Source organism: Nesoenas mayeri (assembly GCF_963082525.1).
Source record: "Nesoenas mayeri genome assembly, chromosome: 23".
Taxonomy (NCBI): domain Eukaryota; kingdom Metazoa; phylum Chordata; class Aves; order Columbiformes; family Columbidae; genus Nesoenas; species Nesoenas mayeri.
Genome location: NC_137574.1, coordinates 1,930,132 through 1,952,261, shown reverse-complemented (window position 1 = coordinate 1,952,261; position 22,130 = coordinate 1,930,132). Strand labels below are relative to the sequence as shown.

The following is a 22,130-nucleotide window of genomic DNA, read 5'->3' as shown; positions in this document are numbered from 1 at the left end:
ATTAACACATACACATTATAAACAGAATTAATTCAAGCGGTTCACAAAGTCCCAATACCAGCTCTAGCTCGCCAAGCTGAAAACCTGCGGTTTTACACCCGCGCAGCATCTTGCTCAGGTCGGCAGAAAAACCCCCTCCCGTTCGACAACGGGAACCCCCAAAATACAATACAGAAGATACAGCGACGAGTTCGCTCCTTTGCTCCAGAGTGGACAAAGACCACAGAAAACACATCAGTAAAAGTTAGTAGGCTAGAAAAATAATTTAAAAAAGAGGCGAACAATAAGATAATCTTGTTTTACATCACAATTCAGCTCAAGCTCGCAAACCCCCCTTACCTGTTGGTGGGATTTCCTGAGCTCTTTGCGCCGGGAACGGCACGACCGCAGCATCCTCGGGTTGAGGGCACCCAGCAAGGACCGCGCGCTGGGTTGGGCGTCCGCGGGAGGTGACAAGTTACGCCAAGGCAATCAGAGCAAGCTGGAGTCTCAAGGCGTCTTCATCTGCAACGTCACATTAACTCTACCAAAACGCACAGCACCGGAGGGTTCCGAAGCCAACGACGACGCCGGGTCAGCTCCTCCTCGCCGTCTGCGGTCGTCAAACGTGCAGCAAACGTGGAGCCGTGCACTGGAACCTTCCAAAGCTCAGGAGCCCCCAAAACACAGGAGAACGTAGCAACTACAGCACACAACACTTTTCCGGACGCCTCCGTAACGCCTCCATAATTATTACTCTTTTGCTCATCTCACCATCTGTACTACACCGGGAGGCGGCTGCAAGCGCACGTGCAGCCGGAGCGGGGGCGCGAGCAGGGTGCATGCACATCCGAGGCGTGTGGAACCGTTTGCTTCGTGAACCGGTCAGAATAAGGCACTGAGACACCAACGCAAAGGTTTGGTGAAATTACCGACTCTAGCTCTCCGGAACTCTTCATCCATTCAGCACTAAACCCGAACTGCTGAAAAGCCCCCGGAGATGGAGCAGCGCCTCGGGTGTGTCAGCAAAGGCTTTATTACCATCATTTTAACACTCCTAAGGACTCATTTCTCTTTTCTTTTGGCAGTGTGGTGCAAAGGTTAACGTGCAAAGATTCAAAAGCAATCATCTCAAACTTTTTTTTTTTTTCTTCAAAATTAAAAAAAAAAAGAAAAAGAAAAAGAATCAAAACTAAAGCCAAACGCGGTGGGTGAACAACTTAAATCAGAAACTTAAAATTCAGCAACTCCAGCTCTTCCGACAGCGAAGCCCCAGCCGTGGACGGGGTTCCGAGACGCGGGGCGACGCTCCCTGCGTTCTCACGGCAGCGTCGGCACCGCTTCCTCGCCAAGATGAGGAGTTAGAGCAGCCGGCGACCCCGCTTTTCACTGCAAACCAAGGGGGTGCCGCAGCCAATCAACCAGATTCCTTCCGGATTCGGTACACGAGGTCGGTCAACGCGAAAGGTGTCGCTTCTCCCTGCGTCTTGCTCAAAGACCCACAAACTATCAGAGCTCAAACATGGAGCGGCAGCGGCAAACGACCCCTCGGGCTGCGAACCAAGGGGCCAAACGTTTGTCGTCAATTCACTTCCAGGCAGAAAAACCATTTTCCTCAAAAGAAACAATTTATTTAGAATGAAACAAAATCAGCTCAACTGTGAGCGCATGTTTGTGACAGCTACTTTTAAGCTGTGTGAGCCATAAAAAGGGTATTCCTTTACTTTTTCCAGCAATCTTGTGTACACAGCACAAAGCAAAGAGGTCATAGTTTTCCACTTAAAACACGGGCATTGGCATCACAATAGCAGATACACAACTTTTTTTTTTTAAAGCTGCCATTTTAGTAAAATGCACAAATACTAAACAGATAAGCTTTCTTCCATCAAGAGGCCCATGGAAATTCCACATTAAGCTGCAGCTTCTCTTCCCAAAGGTCCATTAGAGCTCAGTATCCATGCGCTTGTCTTCCGCAGTCCACCAGCTTTGCTTGCAGGAGGAAAGAAAATGTTATTTCAATACAAATGTACACAACAGATGATTTTTTTTCCCCTTCCTACATTATACAGATGAACATAAAGAGCTACAAGGCCTTTCTGAATGTTCTACTTGGATTTCAAAAAGCACCAATTCCACCTGCGGGCAAGAAACCTTGAAATTAAGCCACTTTCTCTGTATAGATGCATAACGAGTAGTGCAGGGCTTCTTTTTGGACCGAGGTTAAACCAGGCTTACAGTACTGATGATTATTCAACTTGCGGTAAGTTAATGGGACACATCGAAATAATTAACCATGAGAAAAACCAACGGAATTATCGGTAATTCCGTTGACTTTCCTCAAAGAACAGTTCCTGAAGGCAACTTATCGACAAAGCCACGAAATGTAGTGTTACACGTTTCTCTTTTGTTCTCATTTTGCTGCGTAATTCTAACAGCGGACAACTCCAATATTAAAGAGACGGTCAAATCAAAGACACACCTAATGGAATTTCAAACTGTTCCCCTTCAAGTAATACTCCTCATCCATCATTTTCACACAATCGAAACTGCACCAAGTTGAATATTCAACGGACTATTCTCGGAACCGTACGTTCTGCTTTAAGCCCAATACAAAATTCATTTCATCATTCCGTTTAGAAATCATTGGAATATCTGTCCTTGGGTGCTATCTGCAGAAAAGGGGAGACAAAGGGGAAAGAACCCCAAAGGCTCTGCACGCCACAGCAGGAATCCCTTCCCTTTGGTTTCTGGCCGAGCTCTGCCCTCAACACTGTTTTTCTCAGAGCTGGGAATCCCGACTTTCCCGGCCATTTTCCCTGAGTCCCCAGAGTTTTTGAACCCGCCTTCCCGCCTCCTCCCTATTAATACTCGAAGCCTTTCGCCTCCGTTCCCATCAACCAGATGGTTCCTCAATGCACGTGAGAAACCCAAAGCTCTTCCCAGGGGGCTGAGCAATTCATCACCAAAGCATTTCAATCCTTTAACATCCTTGTGAAATTATAAAATAAAGAGAGAGTGGAAAGTTTCTCTGCCTGGCACATAACACCCTCCTCTCCGTCTCGCACAAGGATGCGTTGGTATTTGTAATCAAAACCCCTGGAATTTCGGGAGTTGGGGGTGAGGTCGGTGCTCGCGCCGCAGTGAACACAGACCGGTCAAACCAACCCCGGGCGGTGCCGAGGAAGTTGCGTAAGGTTTCCAATTGAAAAATAGTAAAAAAACCAAACCTTAAACAAAAGTATGAGTCATTTGAGGTTCTTTCCCCAAAGCACAGAGCCCAGCTATGAACGGATTCAGGAAAAGGACATCCTTTTTCCACGCTAATTCAACAAAATAATGAAATATCGGAACAGCAGCTGCACACGACGATCGGAGGAATACTGAGCAACGTAATGCCAAAGACCTGCGGTCTGCTACATCTGCTTTGCTCTACACACAAGCGGTGTTGGTACAACACAGGCTTTTACCTGCCCCCCGCCCTGGCCAAGACAACTTTTAATGGACTCCAATGGTGCAAACTTGGGAGCGAAGGGAAAAGCTGCACCGGCCTCCACGGCAGCACGGGAACCTTTTTGAGGTGCCGGCAAAAAACACATCGCCAATCAACTATGTTTGGACATTAAGGACCCTCAAAGGGTGTTAAAATCCTTGCTTACAAAACAGAGCAGCAACCACAAATAAACCAGATTTAAAGAAGCAGGTACTCGGTTAATTAAGGAACCGGAAAACCTGGAGTCAAATGCGGCCTCGCCTGCTCCTGGTCGCCCCCAGCGCAGCTCAGGTTTGACTCCTAAAGCCCAAGGCAGGTACAACCACCGCGATTTACACGGGAAAAACAAAGCGCACCTCGGATGCTCTTTCCAAAAAGGTTCCCGCACCGAGTTGGCTTCGACAAGCTACGCTGACCCCAAGTTTTACGGGTTTTAAAAGCAGGTGCCTGCTGCGTGTCGGCGGAATGAACACTGTTCTCAGCAAGTTTAAGTGTTGAACACAAATGACATTAGTGCTTCGTTTTTGGGGGTTTTTTTTTTGGTTTTGGGTAGATTTAAATTGCCGGCGGCTCAAATTTCCTTCAGGACTCTGCGCTTGAAGGCGACTCGCGTCAGAAAAGGCGCTGGGAACGGCAGCACGGGGCTGCGGGGCAGCGGCCGCCGCGCAACAGACACCCGCCCAATTAAAACATTCTCTGCAATTAGTGGTAAACACACCTTATCTTCTAAAACACAGTTCTTGGAGTTACCGGTGCCTTTTCAAATAAAATCTCATTGTTAATAGTAAGACGAACAGCTGAATTCTGCCATCTATTACATTCACGCTGAAGGACGACAACCCAGAAATCCTGGATTTTACCCTCAAATATTTAAGAGCATTAAATGAGGCTTTTATGTTTCCATTGAGAAAGAGAAGTAGCTCTAAAACCAAAAATCTGTTTTCAAGATACGCTGCCACGTTCCAATTCTGACTTTGCCGCAATTTTGGGATGCTACGGCTACTCATTGCGGCCAAAGGGAATCAAATCTCTCGTAAACCAAAGCACGAGCGGTTCGTATTACAGAAATTCCTATTTTGTGACAGCGAATCTCAGGCAGGTACAGTCACCTTCCAAACTGCTGGGCCCATAAAATACATTCATTTCCTCCTCTGTGCAGTATTCTGCATTTTGAACGGGATTTTGGCTTCGTGCGAGTTGAAATGGAAATCAGCTCGGCCCCGGTATCAACTGCCCAAGGAATAAATCGGAGGATGGACCGAGCAGAGCAGCATCGCTTTCCCGTTGCCCAGGTCGCTGCAAACGTTGCTAAGTGCAAGACTACATTCTGGGTTTAAGTGCAAGATTCCAATTTTGGGGCCTGTAGGTAGATATGGTCATAGTGACACCTCGGTTTCGAAGGTCACTGCAACATCCCTTCGGTCGTTACGGAAGACGACAGGGATTTAGATCCCTCTTCCCCCTCAATGCCCGTGTTGGAGACAGCTGGAGAAAAGTGCCCAACCAGTGGGGGAAAAAGAAACAACGAACTAAGTTCTTCTTCAAAAGAAAAAGTAAACTGTTTCCTCCTAGAATCACAGGAACCAGAGCTCCAACCTCAGCACCTCAGAGCACATTTAATACTTCTCCGAGATGCTAAAAACACTTTACTCCAGATGCCTGTGAAATGATAAACCTCATGTAATGCCCACTGTGCTGTACCTGAAAAGTCCCAAGCAGACAGCAGTTTCTTGCTATTAACAAAGAGGTAACACGTTAATGAGAACTTTTATGTAATTAAATCATCACAGAATTAAAACCATCTCTGGAGAGAAGCACACCTGCTCAGAGTTTGCACTGTGGAACCAGACCCCACTGTACCTGCAACTCTTTGGGACAAAAAAGGCAGTAAAAACAAAACCCCACAATATAACTAAAGTTATTCTCAAAGCACCTCCTTGTTTCTTGCATACCAGAGTAAGCACAAGACATTCATGGTTTGTAACAAAGTCCTCAGCTATTTACCGAACGTTGTCACTTCTACAAACCCAAAGTGCATATATGGGATACAACAGAACTCGGAGGAAGAGGAGAAATACACCTGTTAAAAAAAGCATCCTCTCAGTGCATGCATTCGAGGGGCTGGACGAGTAGAGAAAACACCCAAGGGAGGGAATGAAATGTCGTGCAGTGCACCCGGGAGCAGGAGCCGCTCACCTGAAAACACCAACCTCGAGCTGCGCAAGCCGGGGGGACCCCGGGGGCTCCCCAGGAAAGGGGCCGCGCCGCCCGGGCGGCCGCTGCCAAATCAGAAGGGCTGGGAAAACAAGGAGCTGACAGCAGTTCTGCTGGAGGTGGGTGGTTTGCCATTGAAACTACTGAGTGCTTTAAATCTGGTCTTTTAGGTTTGTAGCTCTATCGAGGATGAGCTATCGAACTCACTTTAAAATACATGAAATGAAAAAAGGACACGAATCAAAATTAAGAAGACGGGAGTTTGTTCTTTCCCCCCTCCCCCAGTTTTTTTCCTCTATTTTTTTGTCTTTTTTTTTTTCTTTTTTCTCTTTTTTTTTGTTGTAAATCAAAGCAGGCCTAACCTCCCTGCTGCCCCCACCCACAGGGGCTTCTCAAAACACCCTATTCACGCTAACAGCTAACCAACCTTTCTGCCTTCTAACTTCTTTTTGTTTTTTTATAGAAAAATGTAGTAACAGAAAAACGGGCAGGGAAAGTCACCTACAAACAAAGATCTAATTTAAAATAACGTCGGGGCTGGCTAAGGCTGTATCCCATAGCACCTGGCACACGCTGGAGGGGCTGCGTGGAGGAGTCGGCAGGGCTGGGTACAGAGAACACGAGGGCCTTAGGACGCCCCCCGGACAATGATCATGACCAGGTAGTCGTCCTCTGATTTGGCCAACGCCTTGGCCGTGGAGTCCAGGAACTGCTGGGAGAAATCGCAGGGTGGGAAAGCGTGCAGGACCCCGCTGTTCTCCTTGTCTTTGTTCCCCCCCACGGGGAGGCTGATCACCCCGGCAGCCTGCTTTTGCTTTAGGTAGGACACCAGATTCCTGAGGGGCCTCTGCGTGGAGGTGGTGGCGGCCGCGGGCTCAGCGGCCCCGGCTGCGGAGCGGTTGTCTGACGACGCCCCAGGCACGGCCAAAAGGATGGCGTAGCCGTTGGGACCCGCCACTTTGATGCGCCGATTGACCTCGTCCAGCTTGGGCTGGTCCAACCGAAGCCGTTGGGTGATCTTGAGCTGAGCTACTTTCCCACCAGTCGCTCCCTCCACCAGGAGGCTGCTGGCGACACCCAGGTCCCCCTGCAGCAGGTGCATGTTGGAGGGGAAGTTGCTGTTTTTCAGCAGGAGCATCCCCTGCCAAGCCAAGCACAGCTTGGGGGCTCCCCCAGCCTGCGACACCCCGTCCTGCTGCTGTTTCTGAGGAGGGGGTTTGAGGCGGGAGCCTCCGCCACCTCCTTCCGTGCCACGGTCGTCCTTTTTGGCCGGACTTTTGCACTCCTGCGCGGCGGCTGCCGCAGAAGCGCGATGCTTCCGCTCCCGTTCGGCGGAATTTTTACGGTCGCGCTTGTCGTTCTGCCCTCGCTCCAGGCTGCCCCGGCGAGATTCCCGGACGGGCGAGGGCCGCTCCAAGAGGAGCAAACGGGATGACGAGCGCTCGGGGTCGCTACTGTAACGCTCCCTCCCTCCAAGGAGCTCGGGGCTGCGGTCCGGCGGAGAGGTTGTGGTCAAACAGTGACGTTTACGGGAGGAAGAAGAGCGTTCGCTGTCTGGAGAGCGGTCCAAGTGCCGGCCTCCATCCTCCGCCAGCCTGCGTTTCCTCGGCTGATCCCTGCTACTGCTGCCCAACTCCCTCTCCCCTCGGTCCCGCTCCAAGGACCAACCATCCCGGCGGCGTTCTAAGCTTTCCAGCGGGTCGTAGGCAGCTGCCCGGTTACTCCTGTCCCGCACAGGGGGTGGGGGCGGCACCCACTCTGTCTCAGGATAAAGGTCTCTGTCGCGGTCTCTATAGAGCAACGGTGGCGTCCTGTCCCGGGCCCCCCGAAGAGGATCAGGCGGGGCTCCCCGGTGAGCCCCAAAAGCAGCCGCCTCCGCCACAAGCTCGTAATGAGCAGGGGGTGGCAGAGGCAGAGGCTGCAGGTAGGGCTGCTGGTACCGATGCTCGGTGTCGGCAAAGTCTACGCGGAGGCGGCGATCTGGCCCACCCAAGGGAAACCCACGCATGTGGGTGCAGGCTGCCTGAGCCGCGTCCAAGCTCTCGTATTGGATATAAGCCCACGAATCCCCTTTACGGTAATCAATAGTGCGAATGGTGCCAAACCGATCAAACTCCCTGGCCAGAGCGGCAAGGGGCACCCAGGGCCCGAGGCCGCCCACCCAGAGCCGGGTAGTCGGAGTGGCTTTACCATACCCGATCTTGATGGGGTTGCGCAGAAGCACCTTTCCTGACATGGCCAATTTGGCCCGGTGCGCCATGTCCAGATTTTCAAATTTAAGAAAACCATACGTGCTGGTCTGCCCGCGCCCCGGCCTTTTGATGTCCACCTCGGTGATGACCCCGAAACGGTCAAAAGCTCGGCGTAAATCTGACTCGCTCACGGTGATGTCCAGGTTACCCAGGAACAACGTGCGGTTGGCCCTCTGGTCGTCCTCGGGGCTGATCTCCTCCTCGCTGGCAACTCCGGCACCCCCTCCTCCGCCACGAAAGCCCCCGGCGGCCGCCACACCGGCCACCCGCTCCAACCCGTAGGCCGGCCGCACTCGTGCTTCGTAGAAACCCCCGTAGTCCCTCTCCCTCTCCAGCTCTCGAGGCAGAGGGGGCGGAGGCGGCAAGCGGCCCAGGGCGAGCTGCTGCAGCCGGTAGTCTCGGTAACCCAGGGCCCCGCCGCTGCCGGCGGGTGACAGCGCCCGCTGCGTGGCCCCGGCCGGGGGGTGCCGGACAGCCGCCGCCACCGCCGCCGCCACCCCGACGGCCGCCGCACCGTAGGGCGACTCCTTGTCCAGCAGCGCCGGGGAACGGCTGCTGCGCCGCCGGCTGCTCCCTCCGCCGCCTCCGACATAGACGGCCTCGATCTTCAGCGGGCGGTCGTAGAGCACCAGGCGGCCGCGGGCGTGCTTGGCAGCGCGGGCGTCCTCGGGCCGGCGGAAGTTGACGAAGGCCACGCGCTCGTCGGCGGCGCCGGTGCCGGGCGGGAGGCGGCTGATTTTGACGCTCACGTCGCCGAAGCGCTTGAACTCGTGGAACAGCCCGTCCTCCACCGCCTCGTCGCTCAGCGCAGAGCCCAGCTCGCTGATCTTCAGCGTCTTGTACTCCCCGCCGCCCGACTCGGAGGAGGAGGAGGACGGGGCCGCCGCCGCAGTCCGGGACTCACCCCCGCGGCTGCTGCTGCTCCGCGACGCCTCCGCGGCTTTCCCGCTGCCGTAGCTGTGCCGGCTGCCGCCGCCCGCCGCCGCCGCCCCGGCCTCGTACTCGCGGCTGCCGGCCCGGCCGGCCTTGTCCGGGTGCGGGCCGCGCCGGCTGCTGCCGCTGTTGCTCTCGTTGGAAGCCGCCGCCGCCGCTTTCCCGCCGCTGCCGTTGGAGCCGCCGGAGCCGCTCGGCTTCTTGCTGCTCCGCTCGCCCCGCGCCGACGAGGAGGAGGACGCCGAGTCCTCGCCGCCGCCCCCGCCGCCCCGCGAACGCTTGGCTTTGGCCGGCGAGCGCTCCTTGCCCTTCATGGCGGCGGGCGGCGGGGCGCCCTCCCGCCCCCGGCCCTGCTCCCGCCGGCGGCCTCACCGACTGACTGACCGCCGCGCTCACGCACCCGCCGCCATCTTGGAAGCCGCGGCGGCAGCAAGCCCCGCCCCCTCGGCGCCCATTGGCCGCCCGGCGCCGGCCCGCCGCCCTCGTTGGCCGCCTGGAGCGTCACCACCACCCCCTCGCCGCCGCCGGGCGGAAGGCCCGCCCACTCCTCCTCTTCGCCATTTGCGATTGGCTCGGCGGGTTGTCCTTCCACCGGCCGGCCTCGCGCGCCTGCGAGGCGGGGGCGGGAAGAGCCTCTTCCCCACTCCTCCATGCCCCGCTCCCGCATTGGATGATTAGAAAGAGCGCGGCCTTCTGATTGGGTTTCTTCCTCTGTCAATCGTAGCATTCAACCATGAGAGGATTTGCCCTGCTCATTAGCGAACATACAGCCTCCTTCTAATTGGCTTTCTTTCCTGCCAATTATAATGCTCCTTCTGCGGCCCCGCCCCGCCCTTCCCCATTCGCTCAGAAGAGAGTTCCCGTCGTCCCTTTCAACGTCTCGCGAGATGTTCTTTCCCCGCCCCCTTTCCTCATTAATCCCCGCTAACCTCTCCTGCGCTGCCCTGATTGGGTAAAGCTTACGCTGCCGCCCAAGCTCCGCTCTTCGTTTATCATTGGGCAACAAAAACATTCCCTGGCACATGATTGGGTACAGTCAGATAAATTGCGGATTGGCTAAAGCGGAGATCAGTCATGCTCGCTCTTACTCTGATTGGTCTTAGCTGTGAAGGGGGCGGTTCCCCGGCAGAGTTCTCCGTGCGCCCGCGGCTGAACGCTCAGAGCGCGCCGGGCTGCGGCGCGCAGCGGGTCGGTTGGTTTGTGCGGTGTTTTTCCGTCATCTCCGGTCTGTTCACCCCCCCCCGCCCCGCCCCGCTCCAGGGATGGTGACTCCAGCACTGCCCTGGGCAGCCTGTTCCAATGCCCCACAGCCCTTTGGGGAAGAAATTGTTCCTAAATCCAACCTCAACCTCCCCTGGCGCAACTTGAGGCCGTTTCCTCTGCTCCTGGCGCTTGTTCCTGGGGAGCAGAGCCCGACCCCCCTGGCTCCAAGCTCCTTTCAGGCAGTTCAGAGATCAGAAGGTCTCCCCTCAGCTCCAGCTGAACCGCCCAGGTCCCTCAGCCAATGGGCAAGAAACACTTTGATTCGGGTTTTCCCCTGAGGCCATTGAAATGCGTTGAAATCCAGCAGTACCTGATTAGAAAAGTAAAAAACCTGCAACCACATTGCAGCAGGAAGAACTTCACTGAACCCAGGGGTGCACCAGCCCCCACCCCCCCCCCCCCCCCCCCCGCCAAACCACGTTTTATCATCACAGCTTAAGTGGTTTGAAACGAGAGCACGAAGCACCATGTTCCTCGCTGTGCCCCTGGGTGAAATGTCCCCGCGTCTCTGTGCCACCCCACGGAAACCAGATCGCTCCCCTGGAACGTCTTCATCCAACAGAGACAGAATTGAATCAGATTTTTTTAATAGCGGTCCATTAGGCTGCATTTCTCCCTGTCGTGTCGTCTCCTCCTGACAGAGATGATGCTTCTGAAATTGTGGGTGGGTTTTCAGCGGTGGGTAAACAACTGGTGTCTAAATATAGACCGAGGAGCGATAGAAATGCTGTTTGAAATACATGTTGAGCTTCTGAAAATGAGATCCTCCTATTTAACAACACAGAGTTAACCTAACGGGTGTACTGGAGGCAGACCCGCAATAATACGGGAGCCGGGCTCGCGTGGATTTAATTATCGTTAAGTGTATGGGAGGCAGATACAATTAGGGGGATGTGGATGGTCCTGATGAAGTGACACTCGGGTGCATGCAGAGGGGCGGCCGAGCGAGACACCGAGTCTGTCAGATGGGTTATTGCAGCCGTGGTTCTTGTCGGGGTCGAGCTGCTTTCCTGGGGAGACACAACTGAAGGATCAAGATCAGGCTGCTTGGTTTGTTTTCCCCTAAAAAAATTAGCTTTTTCTTCATTTTACAGAAATATCGCACCGCTGTGGTTGGGAGAAAGGTTTCTGGAGGCCGGGATGGGTTGAAGCAGGAAAGCCAGCCCACCGCGTGCTGTGGGGAGCAGGATAGCCCGGTTTACCATTCAAACAAAAGCATCATTTTAGTCTGGCTCAGATGCGCCCACATCCCACGCAGATCCCCCCGCCAGCTCCTGTGGGAGCGTCGCAGAGGACACGAGCTGAAACTGTGGGGGGAAAAAACCTTATTTTGCCATATTTCAGCTTCATTTTCAAGGTTACGCCGGGTAAAACCTGGCACAGCTCCACTGGCTGGAGAGCTCTGTCTGCCCGGGGTCTGACCGCTCCCTTGCGGTGCCTCGGCTTGGGAGCAAAAAACCAGAGATTAAAGTTATTCAACTGATGAGCGAGGGCGTAAAAGACACCTTGGGGGAGCGCTGGGCCGCGCCACCGCGGGGACATTCATCTGATTGCAGCCCCTCCTTCCACGAGATGATTCTTCTGGATTTTTCCAGCTCCACATCAGTCACTGCGGGTCTCTGGTGTGCAGCGGTGGCACTGGTGTGTTTTAAAGTGTGTTTTGCACCAGGAAAAGGGAACACGGCACCTAAAACCAGCCCTGGAGAAGACCTGGCTTTGTCAGGCTGTAAGCAAGGACCAGGCTAAGCAGGAATCTCCCCCCAGGCCCAGGCTCGATAAGGAGCGCTTTGCCTGCACTTATATATACGTGTATGAATAATTAAGGTGCCAGATGGCCCTTGAGCCCCTGGCCTAGATATAAACATCTAATTACATCTGGTGCCCGTGGGAGTCGCGCATCCAGGTCCCTCTGCTGAGCTGGGCTCATCTCAGGGGATACCTGGGTGTCGCAGAACCGATAAAACTTGCTGTTTCCCTGCAAAAACCTTTTCTCTAGGGGTTTAACTGTGCATGTTCTTTCCAAAACCCAGCAGAAGACGATCACAGAGGGGTGACGGAGGAGAAGCGAAGAGGAGAAGCTCCCCTGGTGAGATCCCGCAGCCCCGCTGAGCGACACGGGCAGAAGCCTCGCGAGCATCTCGGCTGGGGACACATTCGCTTGTTCGCAATTTCGCATTCAGCCGAGCTGCTTCTCCTCCTGGCGATGCGGTCGTGTCCCAGCTGGTCGTCACCGGCGTCCAAACCCATCAGCTTCGCTGAGGCGAAGCCACACGAGCCCCCCGGGAGCGGAGCCGCCAGCCCTGAGTGAACTGACCCAGAGAGGAGGCGACAGCTTCCCCCACACCGTCCCTGCGATTCTCGTGCAGCGGCCCAGCCCTTGCCTTCGCCGGCAGAAAATAGTAATAATACTAATAATGGAGAATATCCACCCTGCGGGATGCCGGGGAGGTTTGGCAGCGAACAGCAACGCAGCTCGAGGAAAGCGGGAGAGAGCGGATTTCTTCCCGCAGCCGGGAAAGCCAAGTGCAGCACTCGCTGGGAGACAACGTGGAGATGGGGTCAAGTTCAAGGCTCCTCAACCTGCTCCAGCCTCTCTCAGCACCATCCCCGAAGGCTCTGGGGACACGTTTTGCAGGGTCGGTCCCCGCACCCTGTTCTCCTCGGAGCATCTTCGTGAGGCACAGCCCGGACCCCCCGGTGTCCCCAGCTCTGTCCCCTGTCCCGCTGCCGGCAGATGGCAACGGCTGCCCGTGAATGTACCGGGGCCCGATGAGCTGGTCCCTCTGCCCCGCACAGCCCCTCCTGACCCCCCTCCGCTCCCTTTGGTTCTCCGTTGCATCTCTTGTTTCCCCCTGTGCTGTGCGGGGAAGCGCTCGAGTTTAATAAGTAATGAAGGAATTTATGGAGCCATTAGCGCAGTAATTGTTCGCTTTCCACCTAATATTCAGAGATTAATGGAGAGGGAAAAATAAACCCCCAAAGTGCGGAGAGGATTAAGGCAGGATTGGGGATCCAGGGCTATGTTCCTCCACTGAAACCTCGTGTCCTGGGGACAGCTCGTGCTTGGATGTGGGTTTAGAATTACATAGATCTGAGCACCCCGGGCCCCTCTGTGCTCCCTCCAGGCCCTGGTTTCCCCTCCATGGACGCTGAGGATGCTCCTGCTCAGGACAGCCATGTCTGTACAGGATGGACCAAGTCCTCCCAACACCTTCCCTCCTTCCCGACACCTTCCCAAGTGAAAAAGGTGTCGAGCTGCGCCAGATCCCGTGGGTCTTCATCACAAACCTCTCTGTACATTCGGTGCCTGGAGCTCCCTCAGCCGTGGACTATGAATATATATTTAAGAGAGTTGCGGGGATATTTTTAAATGACCCCTGGAGCTATTTCTGCTTAATTTCCTTCAATTTTCCTCCGTGTCTCTCCCTGATCTTCCCCTCCAGAGAGGACGGGAGCTCATTTTCATCTCTCCTGTCTGGGAGATGGGTGCCTGGCTGGCTGGAGACAAAAAAGACAGCCCAAAAAAAGAGCAGACGGCTGAGCAAGAATAGCAAGCGAGGCTGGCCCAGGGCAGAGCGCGGCGAGTCCGGCCCCCTCCCGCTCATCACACAACCACGGAACGGTTAGGGTGGAAGGGACCTTCAAAGCTCAGCCCCTGTGCACATCAATCCATCTTGGTTACGCAGAGGGTTTTCATAACAGGTTGCATGGCCGTAGGTGATGGCTTTAAAAAGCTCCCCACCCATGGAGCTGCGCTTTCCCTGCCTGTTCCCTCCGCGGTAATGAACGCTAATCATATGGATTTAGTACCACGCAGCATTTTATGGCCTGTCTAATGCGGGAAGGCAAAGTTCCTGAACACAATGGTCTCTTCTAGCCACCAAAAATAAGCATAATCCAAGTTAAAAAAAAAAAAAAAGGCAAAGCAGCCTTTTGGAAGAGGCAGCAAGCGCCGGCAGCTTCGGTTTGGGGTGTCAAAGCTGCGGCTGGGAGTTCAGCGCTGTGCTCCATGATAAACAAGTGCTGTGCAAGCTGGGGACCCCCTGTCTTTTCAGATCACAATGGGGGAACCCAATGCCCCCGGGACACACGAGCCACCCTGATCTCCACGTCACCCCCGCGCCCCTGGCTCTGCCAGCCCATGGCGCTGGGCCCGCCGGGACGCGTCTCTGCAGCACAGACAACGGGATTAGCATCGATCCGCCCAGAGCAGCGTCCTCGGCGCAGGCTCCACACGCTTCCCCGAGCACCCGAGAGCACCCACATCCTCCCCTCTGCCCCCCGGCAGATCCTTTGGCAGTGTCCTGGCTCATTGTTACCCCCAGAGGGTAGAAAAGCACATCCTGACCCAAATATACCATGTGGGTTTAAGGTCTGAGCCCTGACAAGTGCATCACCTCCCTCCTGCTCGCCCGGCTTTTTGGGTATGGCTGTGGTAGGACAAAACTGTTTCCTTATACAAGCGAGATAAAAGCATCTCTGGGACCAAAGAGGGCTGGTTTATCCCCAAAACTCTCACTGGCTCCAGTGACACCTCTGCTGCTCCAGAGAGAAATGGGGGAAGGTGCAAACAAGACGGTTCCCAGCACACGTGTGTTTCGGGATGGGGAGACGCTGCACCCCGAGAAGCCCGGTCCTTGTGGCCCAACGCGGCTCTGCCGTGTGACCAGCGAGTTCAGAGAGGAGGCACGTGAACATTTTTAACGATGCACGTTCCCCTTTAATGTCAGGTTCCCTTTGGTCAGACAATGGACCTGGAGGGTCCTCTCCTCCTTCCCCACCATTCAATTCCTGCTCCAAAAGGGCTAAATTTAGAGGCGGAAAGATAGGAATGGGAAGTAATGGACAGCGGATGCTGCCCGAGGGCAGAGCAGCCCCACGGCCATGCACCTTCAGCCCACGAGTGTCCTGCTGGGTGTTAGCAAAGGGGAGGACACCTCACCAGCCACCCCCAATTTATCCCCATCATTGTGTAGGATGCAGGAGCCCTCATTCCACCAGCACCTTTCCCCCCATCACCACAACCAAGGCTGGAGAGGAGAACCCGCAGCTCCCCCAGTGCTGCTCGGGGAGGTTGTGTCAGTTCAGCCCCAGCCTCTCACAAACCCATTTCTCCCCACAAAACCCAGCCTTGCCAAGCTCAGCCCAGCTTTCAACACACCCGTCACCACCCAGGACACGTTTAAACCAGTTACGGTTATGTTGTGTCCTTCTCCGAGAGGGACAAGCACTTGGGAAGCACACAGAACCCCCAGCTCCCGCTGACTCCCAATTATTCTGCTCAGAAACTGCCCTGTGATTTCTTTTTTAATTACTTTTTTGACTCGTTAATGTCCCATTAAAAGATGCCGCTAAGCGGAGCTGGCATGGAGCTGGGCAGACGCAAGGCTGGAAGGAACCGCCGCTCTCCCTCCCGTTATGGTAAGTTTTCCAAAACCCACTAGTGATGTCCCTAAATAGTTTCCTTCCACAAACAGCGAGATGGTGTCAGCTGCTTTATTTAAATGAACAGCAGAAAATAACAACAGAGCTGCAAATGGCAGCTATAAATGCAAAGCAGAGGCTGGAGCTGGGGTGGGGGGGGGGGGTCCCATGGGGACCAGGGGGTTTGCAGGGAGAAGGGGACGCATCCCAAGGGGACGATGCTCTGTGAGGTGTCACTAGGGCCTGGCAATGCTGCTCGGATGAGGTTGAGCTGCCCTTTTTTAATATATTTTTGCTAAGCAGAAATAAATGGTATTTAGTGCAGCTGGGAGCAGCCAGAGCATCCTCACTGGTCCCTTCTTGCCTCCTGCGGTCCCTGGGCACGAGGGGAACACGATGCAAACACGGTGACACTTCCACCAGGGCTCAAATGCAGCATCCATCCACATGCACCAACACCGACCCCTGTGTCCCATCAGCGCTGGGGACAAGGCTGCGCGAGTCGCCCTCTCCCAAACAACAGCCGCAGCGTCCCATGGAGAACTGAGCCAGGTTACCCAAATAAAGTCAATGAATATCTGGAGTGCTGCAATTTCTTTTTGTCCCCTGCAGGCCTTGCCACCAACACCATTTTCTGAGAGCAGAAAGCAAAGGTGCGGGCTGGCTCACCCCAGGGAAAAGAATAAAACACACGGAACAACCCAAAGCGCTGCTGATGGAGCAGCCGATACGAGGGAATTTGTTTGCAGCCCCAAGACACAGGTCAAAACAAGCTCCTTGTTACCACAAGGCACCTGGTAGAGATGGCCTCAGCACATGGTCCCCAAGGCCAGGGCCATGGGGACTCGCTGGGACACTCTTGCCATGGTGTGACACCAAAACCAGGTACCCACAGATCACAGCTCCCATCCCAGGTGTCCCCAAATGCAGCAGCATCATGGGCGCTGGGGGGTCAGCCCCTTGCTGCCCCACATCAAGTGTTGGCCAACACCAAGACCCAAGGGCAGGACCATGAACTGCCGACACCAAACCCCTCCGGCTGCTCCCAATTTCCAAGACTATGTGACAACAAGGAAAATAGAACATTTTCTGAACACAGCCTGAATAGGAACAAGTCCGCCCAAATTCACCGTGAACACAGATAAAAGCCCATCGGGTCGAGTGTTTCCAATGCTGGAAAATAACCCACGGGCTCGGGGCTGTTTCAGGCATGCTGAGCACAGGCTGCGGCTGCGAGAGCAGCTATTAAGGAAAGTGGAAGTGGGTTTCAATTTTCAAAAGCCGATGACAACAGCTTTTAGATCAAAAGAAGCCTTTTCACAGAAGTATTCTGCTCGGGCAAAAATATTAATCCATGGGGCTGATAAACGCTGCAGTAAAAATCATCTTGTTTGGGACAAGTTCTCAACTTGGAATTTGCTGGGAGGACGTGGGGGTTTGAACATCCATTTCTCTTTTAATGAAAAAAGCCTCTGAGAAACTTGAAGTTTTGCTGCAGATGGGATTTCATTATTATTATGATGATGTTTTCGGAGCTGAAGGATGGGCAAGGACGAACTGATGGAAACTGAGTAGGTTGGTTCAAGCGACTGGTTTGAAAATCAAAACCCCTGTTCAAGCCTCTTTGCAGGTGCCTCAAGGCACAAGACACGGAGCCAACATGGGCAAGAGGATCTGCTGGTTTGAATCCTTTAATTCCCGGAGGTCGGGGGACAAATTCCTGGTTCCACTATTCCAGGAGAGCAACCTCAAAGCCCTCGCCCCCTCAGCATCGCCTCGCTCCCTTTCCCCACAGCAAAACCCCACGCTCTCCCTACAACCTCCCCCACCAGCTTTGCAAACCCACCACCCAAAAACCACATCGAACCCCCCAAAAAACCCCACCAAAGGGCTACAGAATGGGCCGAGCAACCCAGCTCACACCTCTACATGGTTTTCAAACCTCACGCTCCTATTTCTGCATCCCAGGTGAGAAAGGATGGAGATTTATGGCCATCGTTCCCCTCCCGGCCGGCGCTTGGCCGTCCCTTGCACCAGCTCCCTACCTGCTGCTCGCTTTTGATTTTTTGTCCTTTTTTGCACAGAAAACGAGTTGCCCTGGAGCTGCGTCTCCATGGAAACGCAGGTTTTTCAGACACTCAATGAAAAACGCTGGCACGGAGAGGCTGGTGCAGGAATACTGATTCAGCCCCAGCGTCTGTAACACTGACTGCATTTTAATCCCGCTCCGCTACCCAGCGAGCTAAAAATACCCCGCGCCCCGTCGCCTCCTGAACTCGCGTAAACAGCTTAAAGCAACACGGCGGTGCCGGAGCAGAAATCCCATGAATCAGCTAAAAAATGTAGATAACAAATAAAAAGGGATGGGGGAGGTAGTGGTGGGGTCTACGTCCCCGTCGTAGCTTGGGGAGCACCAGCGCGGTGGCGAAGGGACAACCAGGATTGCGGCACCTCGGGGTTTTGTTTTACCTTTCTGAGATGCCCTTTTCCAGGTGAAAAAGCAAGCAAACAAGGTTTTCCAGGCAGCTGGGGGAGCGGGGTGTTCGTTGGCATTTCGAGCTCAACACAGAGCGCTGGGGGAAGGAGCCAAGTGTCCCCAGCAAGGGTTTGGGGACAGTCTGGGGTGACCTTGGCTGCTGTGACCTGGCGCGGTGCTTTCCCTGCCCGCTCCCGGCATTGCCGCGAGCAGGATGTGTCAGGTCCAGCCAACGGTGGGGACCTGGGGGCTGCCAGGTCACCCCGCTGTTACTGGGACCGTAATAGGCAAATCAGCTCATTTTCTCCTCCCCGCAATTAGCCGGGCTGTCCTCGCCTGACTCCCAGAGCTGCTTTTTGCGGAATACACAAACACCTCCTTTTTTTTTTCCCCTTTTCTTTTTTTAAAATTATTAAAGGCTTTTTCCCAGCAGCACACTGGGAACTAACACCCAGATGGGGAAACTGAGGCACAAACCTGCTTGCTCAAACCTGTCTACAAACTGGGAGTGAATCTGGGTTTCCCAGCTCCCCCAGCCATTGCCCTTCACCCCCAAAAGCATCACAGGAACTCTCCTACCCCCTGGGACAGGGTGGGATGTCCCCAGGGATGGGGTGGGATGTCCCCAGGGACAGGGCATCCACCACCTCTTTGGGCAACCTGGGCCAGGCTCTCACCACCCTCATAAATAAGGACAGTGAGAACAAAGCTGCAGAGAGACGGGCTGCAAAGGGCTTCTCAAGTGATCACCCCAAGCCTGGGGAGGGGGTTTCCACCCAATATGAACCCAGCACATGAGGTGGGGGCTCTGCTGCAGGTCCCAAACAGAACCAGGCAGCTCCTTGTGTTGCTTCTCTTACCTTCGCCATCCCCACTCCAAGCCCACAAGCAGCAACATCCCCTACACCAGCAGCCCCACAGCTGCTCTGGGGGGTTATAAACTCCCCAGTGCTCTCAGCTCCACCTCCCACAGCCCCCAGGATCAAGATTAGGGCAGGGGAGCAGCCAGCTGCTCTTTCCCAGGTACTCAGGAGATGCTCCTGTTCCCCCATCACACCTGCCATGGAGCCGTGTGCTGTTCTTCCCCCCAGCAGCCACTTTCCCAGATTAAAAATCATGCGCTCACCACCTTGGCATGGAGCCTCTCGCCTGTTTTTATTGACAGCACCATCTTTTGCTGATTAAAATTCCTTTAAGTGCACCCAATGGCCAATCCCAGCCCCGAGGCCAGGGATGTTGTCACTGTCATCTTCCCCCCCCCCCATATCAGGTTTTTCTGCCCATGTTCCCTCTTCACTATGTGTCCCTGGGTGCCACGTGTCCTATCCTCCCTCTTTGGTCTTTCCTTGGCTTCAAAAACAAAGGAAAAGAGTCAAAATTGCTCCTGGAGATGGAGAACAGGGTGATTTATTTCGTTTGGGGAAATAAATCGGGGGATGTAAGGGTGTGCCAGGCTCCATCCCTGGATGTGCCAGGCTGTCCCCATCCCCTTGAGGTCCCTCCAGCAGCCTGGCAGGTCCTGAGTGTCACTGGGACACTCTGAGTGCTCCCGGTCCCCAAACGCTGCGTGAGCAGGACCTGGAGGGATGCGGGTGCTGAGCATCCCCGACCAGCCACCCCCACACTCGGCATCTATCCGGTGATCGATCCGTGACCAGGGACAGGTCCCGGTGCGTTCCATGGCACGTGGGGCTCTCGCGAGGGCTCTGCAGCCGCAGCGGGACGCGGAGCAGCTCGCTCCCAACCTCCCAATCTCGCTTTAATTGCTCTTTGGCCCCCGGCCACCGATTGCTCACATTTGTGCCTGCTCGCTTTTCAGTTTCGTGGCAGCTTTTCAGTTCCCCCCCCTCCTCGTTTTAACCGTTCCGGCCTCTCCCTGCGTCGCTGGTCTCAAATAAATAAAACACCTTGTGATCCTGGAGCGGGTTGTCAACAGGTAGAGCCACAGAACCTCCATCCTGCAGGTGTCAGCTGGTGGCCAACTCGCTGCAGCAGCGAGAGGGGTCGTGCGGGTCTCACACTGCACCCCGGGGGGCGCGGGGGGTTTAAACCCCCCCTGGAGTCAGTCAAGAGGTGACACCGGGAGCCCCCAGCCCCAAAATCACATGGAATATTAACCCTGGACCTGTGCATGAGCTCAGTGCCACCTGCTCAAACCTGGGCCAGGCTGCCCAGGCAGCTCGGGGAGAACCAGCCCACTCACCCCAGTGCGGTGTTCACTCTGAAACCTAAGGGTGGCACCAGTGTGGCCATAATGCTGATTATTTCATCTTTGATAGAGCAGGCAGAGCCAATGCATTTGTCAGCTCTGCAGTGCCTTTTCCCTCAACAAATGAATATTGCGTGGATGTTGAAACCCGTCTGCCACGGGCTTTCCAGCAGGCTCAGCTCCAAGCCGTGTGAGAAAGCAACGAGTGTGGCCACAACATCCAGGCAATGCTGCTGCTGAGCTCCCCATCCTGGAGAGACCTTCTGATCTCTGAACTGCCTGAAAGGAGCTTGGAGCCAGGGGGGTCGGGCTCTGCTCCCCAGGAACAAGCGCCAGGAGCAGAGGAAACGGCCTCAAGTTGCACCAGGGGAGGTTGAGGTTGGATGTGGGAACAATTTCTTCCCCAAAGGGCTGTGGGGCATTGGAACAGGCTGCCCAGGGCAGTGCTGGAGTCACCATCCCTGGAGGGCTGGACAGACGGACATGAGGTTCTCAGGACATGGGGCAGTGCCAGGGGTGGGGAATGGTTGGACTCATTGATCTCAAGGGGCTTTTCCAACCAAACCGATTCTGTGATTCTCTGATCCGTGCGGCCAGGGCCACCCACAGTGGGGACGGGGGTTTGGGGACACACAGGGAGCAGCGGCGAGGACACACAGAGCCATGTGGGTCCAGGAGCTGCCTCAGCTCATGAGGGTCTTTATTGGAACTCCAGTAGGGCAGGACAGACAGAGGCATGCGAACAGGACAGACGGACAGGGGAGGAGTATTGCCTTGATCACAGAGATACGGAGCAGCGTTAGAAAGACACTGACCCTTCCAGGCCAGCCGGCTTCACCCCCCTCACCCACCTATTGCTTCCCATCCCTGAACCGACCTGCTTGTCCCTCCCATCCGCTCAGGGTCTGGACCCCCGGGTGAGCACCCGTGCAGGGGGGTGACGGTGCAGCCACCCACCTCAGCACCTTGAGCGGAGCCTGCGGATCCCCGGTGGCTGTGAGATGATGGAGGGGTCAGAGCGGGTGCAGCCGCGGGCAGCGATGTCTCAGGGAGCAGCTGGTGAGGCTCTGGAGGCGGGGGGGCGAGGAGCACCCGAAAGCGTGGGCCAGGGGAGGGGGCAGCCTGGGGGTGCGCTGGGGAGCTGGGCTGGCAGCAGGCAGGGGAGCGGGGCCACCCCCGGCACCCCAACGCCCCCTCCCGGCCCCGCTGCCCTGCGGCACCTCTTGGGGGGGGACTCGGCTCACAATCCCCCCCAGGCCACGGAGCTGGCAGCCGGAGCTTTGAGCTGCTGTGGTGGGCAAGGAAAGCTCCTTGGGGAGAGAATCCCTTGGCCTCGGGGAGAGCGTCCCTGGGGGAATGCACAGGCCAGCCTTGGGGAGAGCATCCCTGTGCCTGGGGAGAGCATCTCCCTTGGGAAATGCACCCCTTGGCCTTAGGGAGAGCATCCGTGGGGCCCCGCACATCCCAGCCTTGGGGAGAGCATCACTGAGCCTTGGGGAGAGCATCTCTCAGCGTCTGGGAACACATCCCTTGGGGAGAGCACCCCTTGGCCTTGGGGGAGCCTCCCTGGGCTTTGGGAATAGCATCCCTTGGGGAACGCATCCCTCAGCCTTAGGGAGAGCATCCCTGGCATCAGGGAACACATCCCTTGGGGAAAGCATCCCTTAGCCTCAGGGACAGCATCCCTTCCCCAAGCGGAACGCATCCCTCGGGGTACACATCCCTCTGCCTCGGAGAAGGCATCCCTTGGGGAGAGCATCCCTTGGGAAGAGTGTCCCTCGGGGAGAGCATCCTCTGGGAAGAGCAGCCCTTGGGAAGAGCATCCCTTGGGGAGAGCATCCCTTGGGGAGAGCATCCCTCGCCGAGGCGCCGCCTGCATCCAGCCGGGGC

At 55.5% G+C, this 22,130-nt stretch overlaps 1 protein-coding gene across 1 annotated transcript; it reads right to left on the bottom strand.

The window, feature by feature from the left end:
* Positions 1-1,647: 1,647 nt before the first annotated feature.
* On the bottom strand, positions 1,648-9,262 carry RBM15 (RNA binding motif protein 15). The gene is made up of 2 exons (XM_080358263.1): positions 6,247-9,262; positions 1,648-1,968 (listed from the first exon to the last, which is right to left on the bottom strand). Exon 1 carries the CDS (start codon positions 9,180-9,182, stop codon positions 6,312-6,314), a length of 2,871 nt encoding a protein of 956 aa, XP_080214389.1. The 5' UTR covers positions 9,183-9,262; the 3' UTR covers positions 1,648-1,968; positions 6,247-6,311.
* Between the last annotated feature and the right edge of the window lie 12,868 nt (positions 9,263-22,130).

Bases quoted from the DNA above. Each gene is read 5' to 3' on its own strand.
- RBM15 (XM_080358263.1), bottom strand. From the start codon at position 9,182: ATGAAGGGCAAGGAGCGCTCGCCGGCCAAAGCCAAGCGTTCGCGGGGC.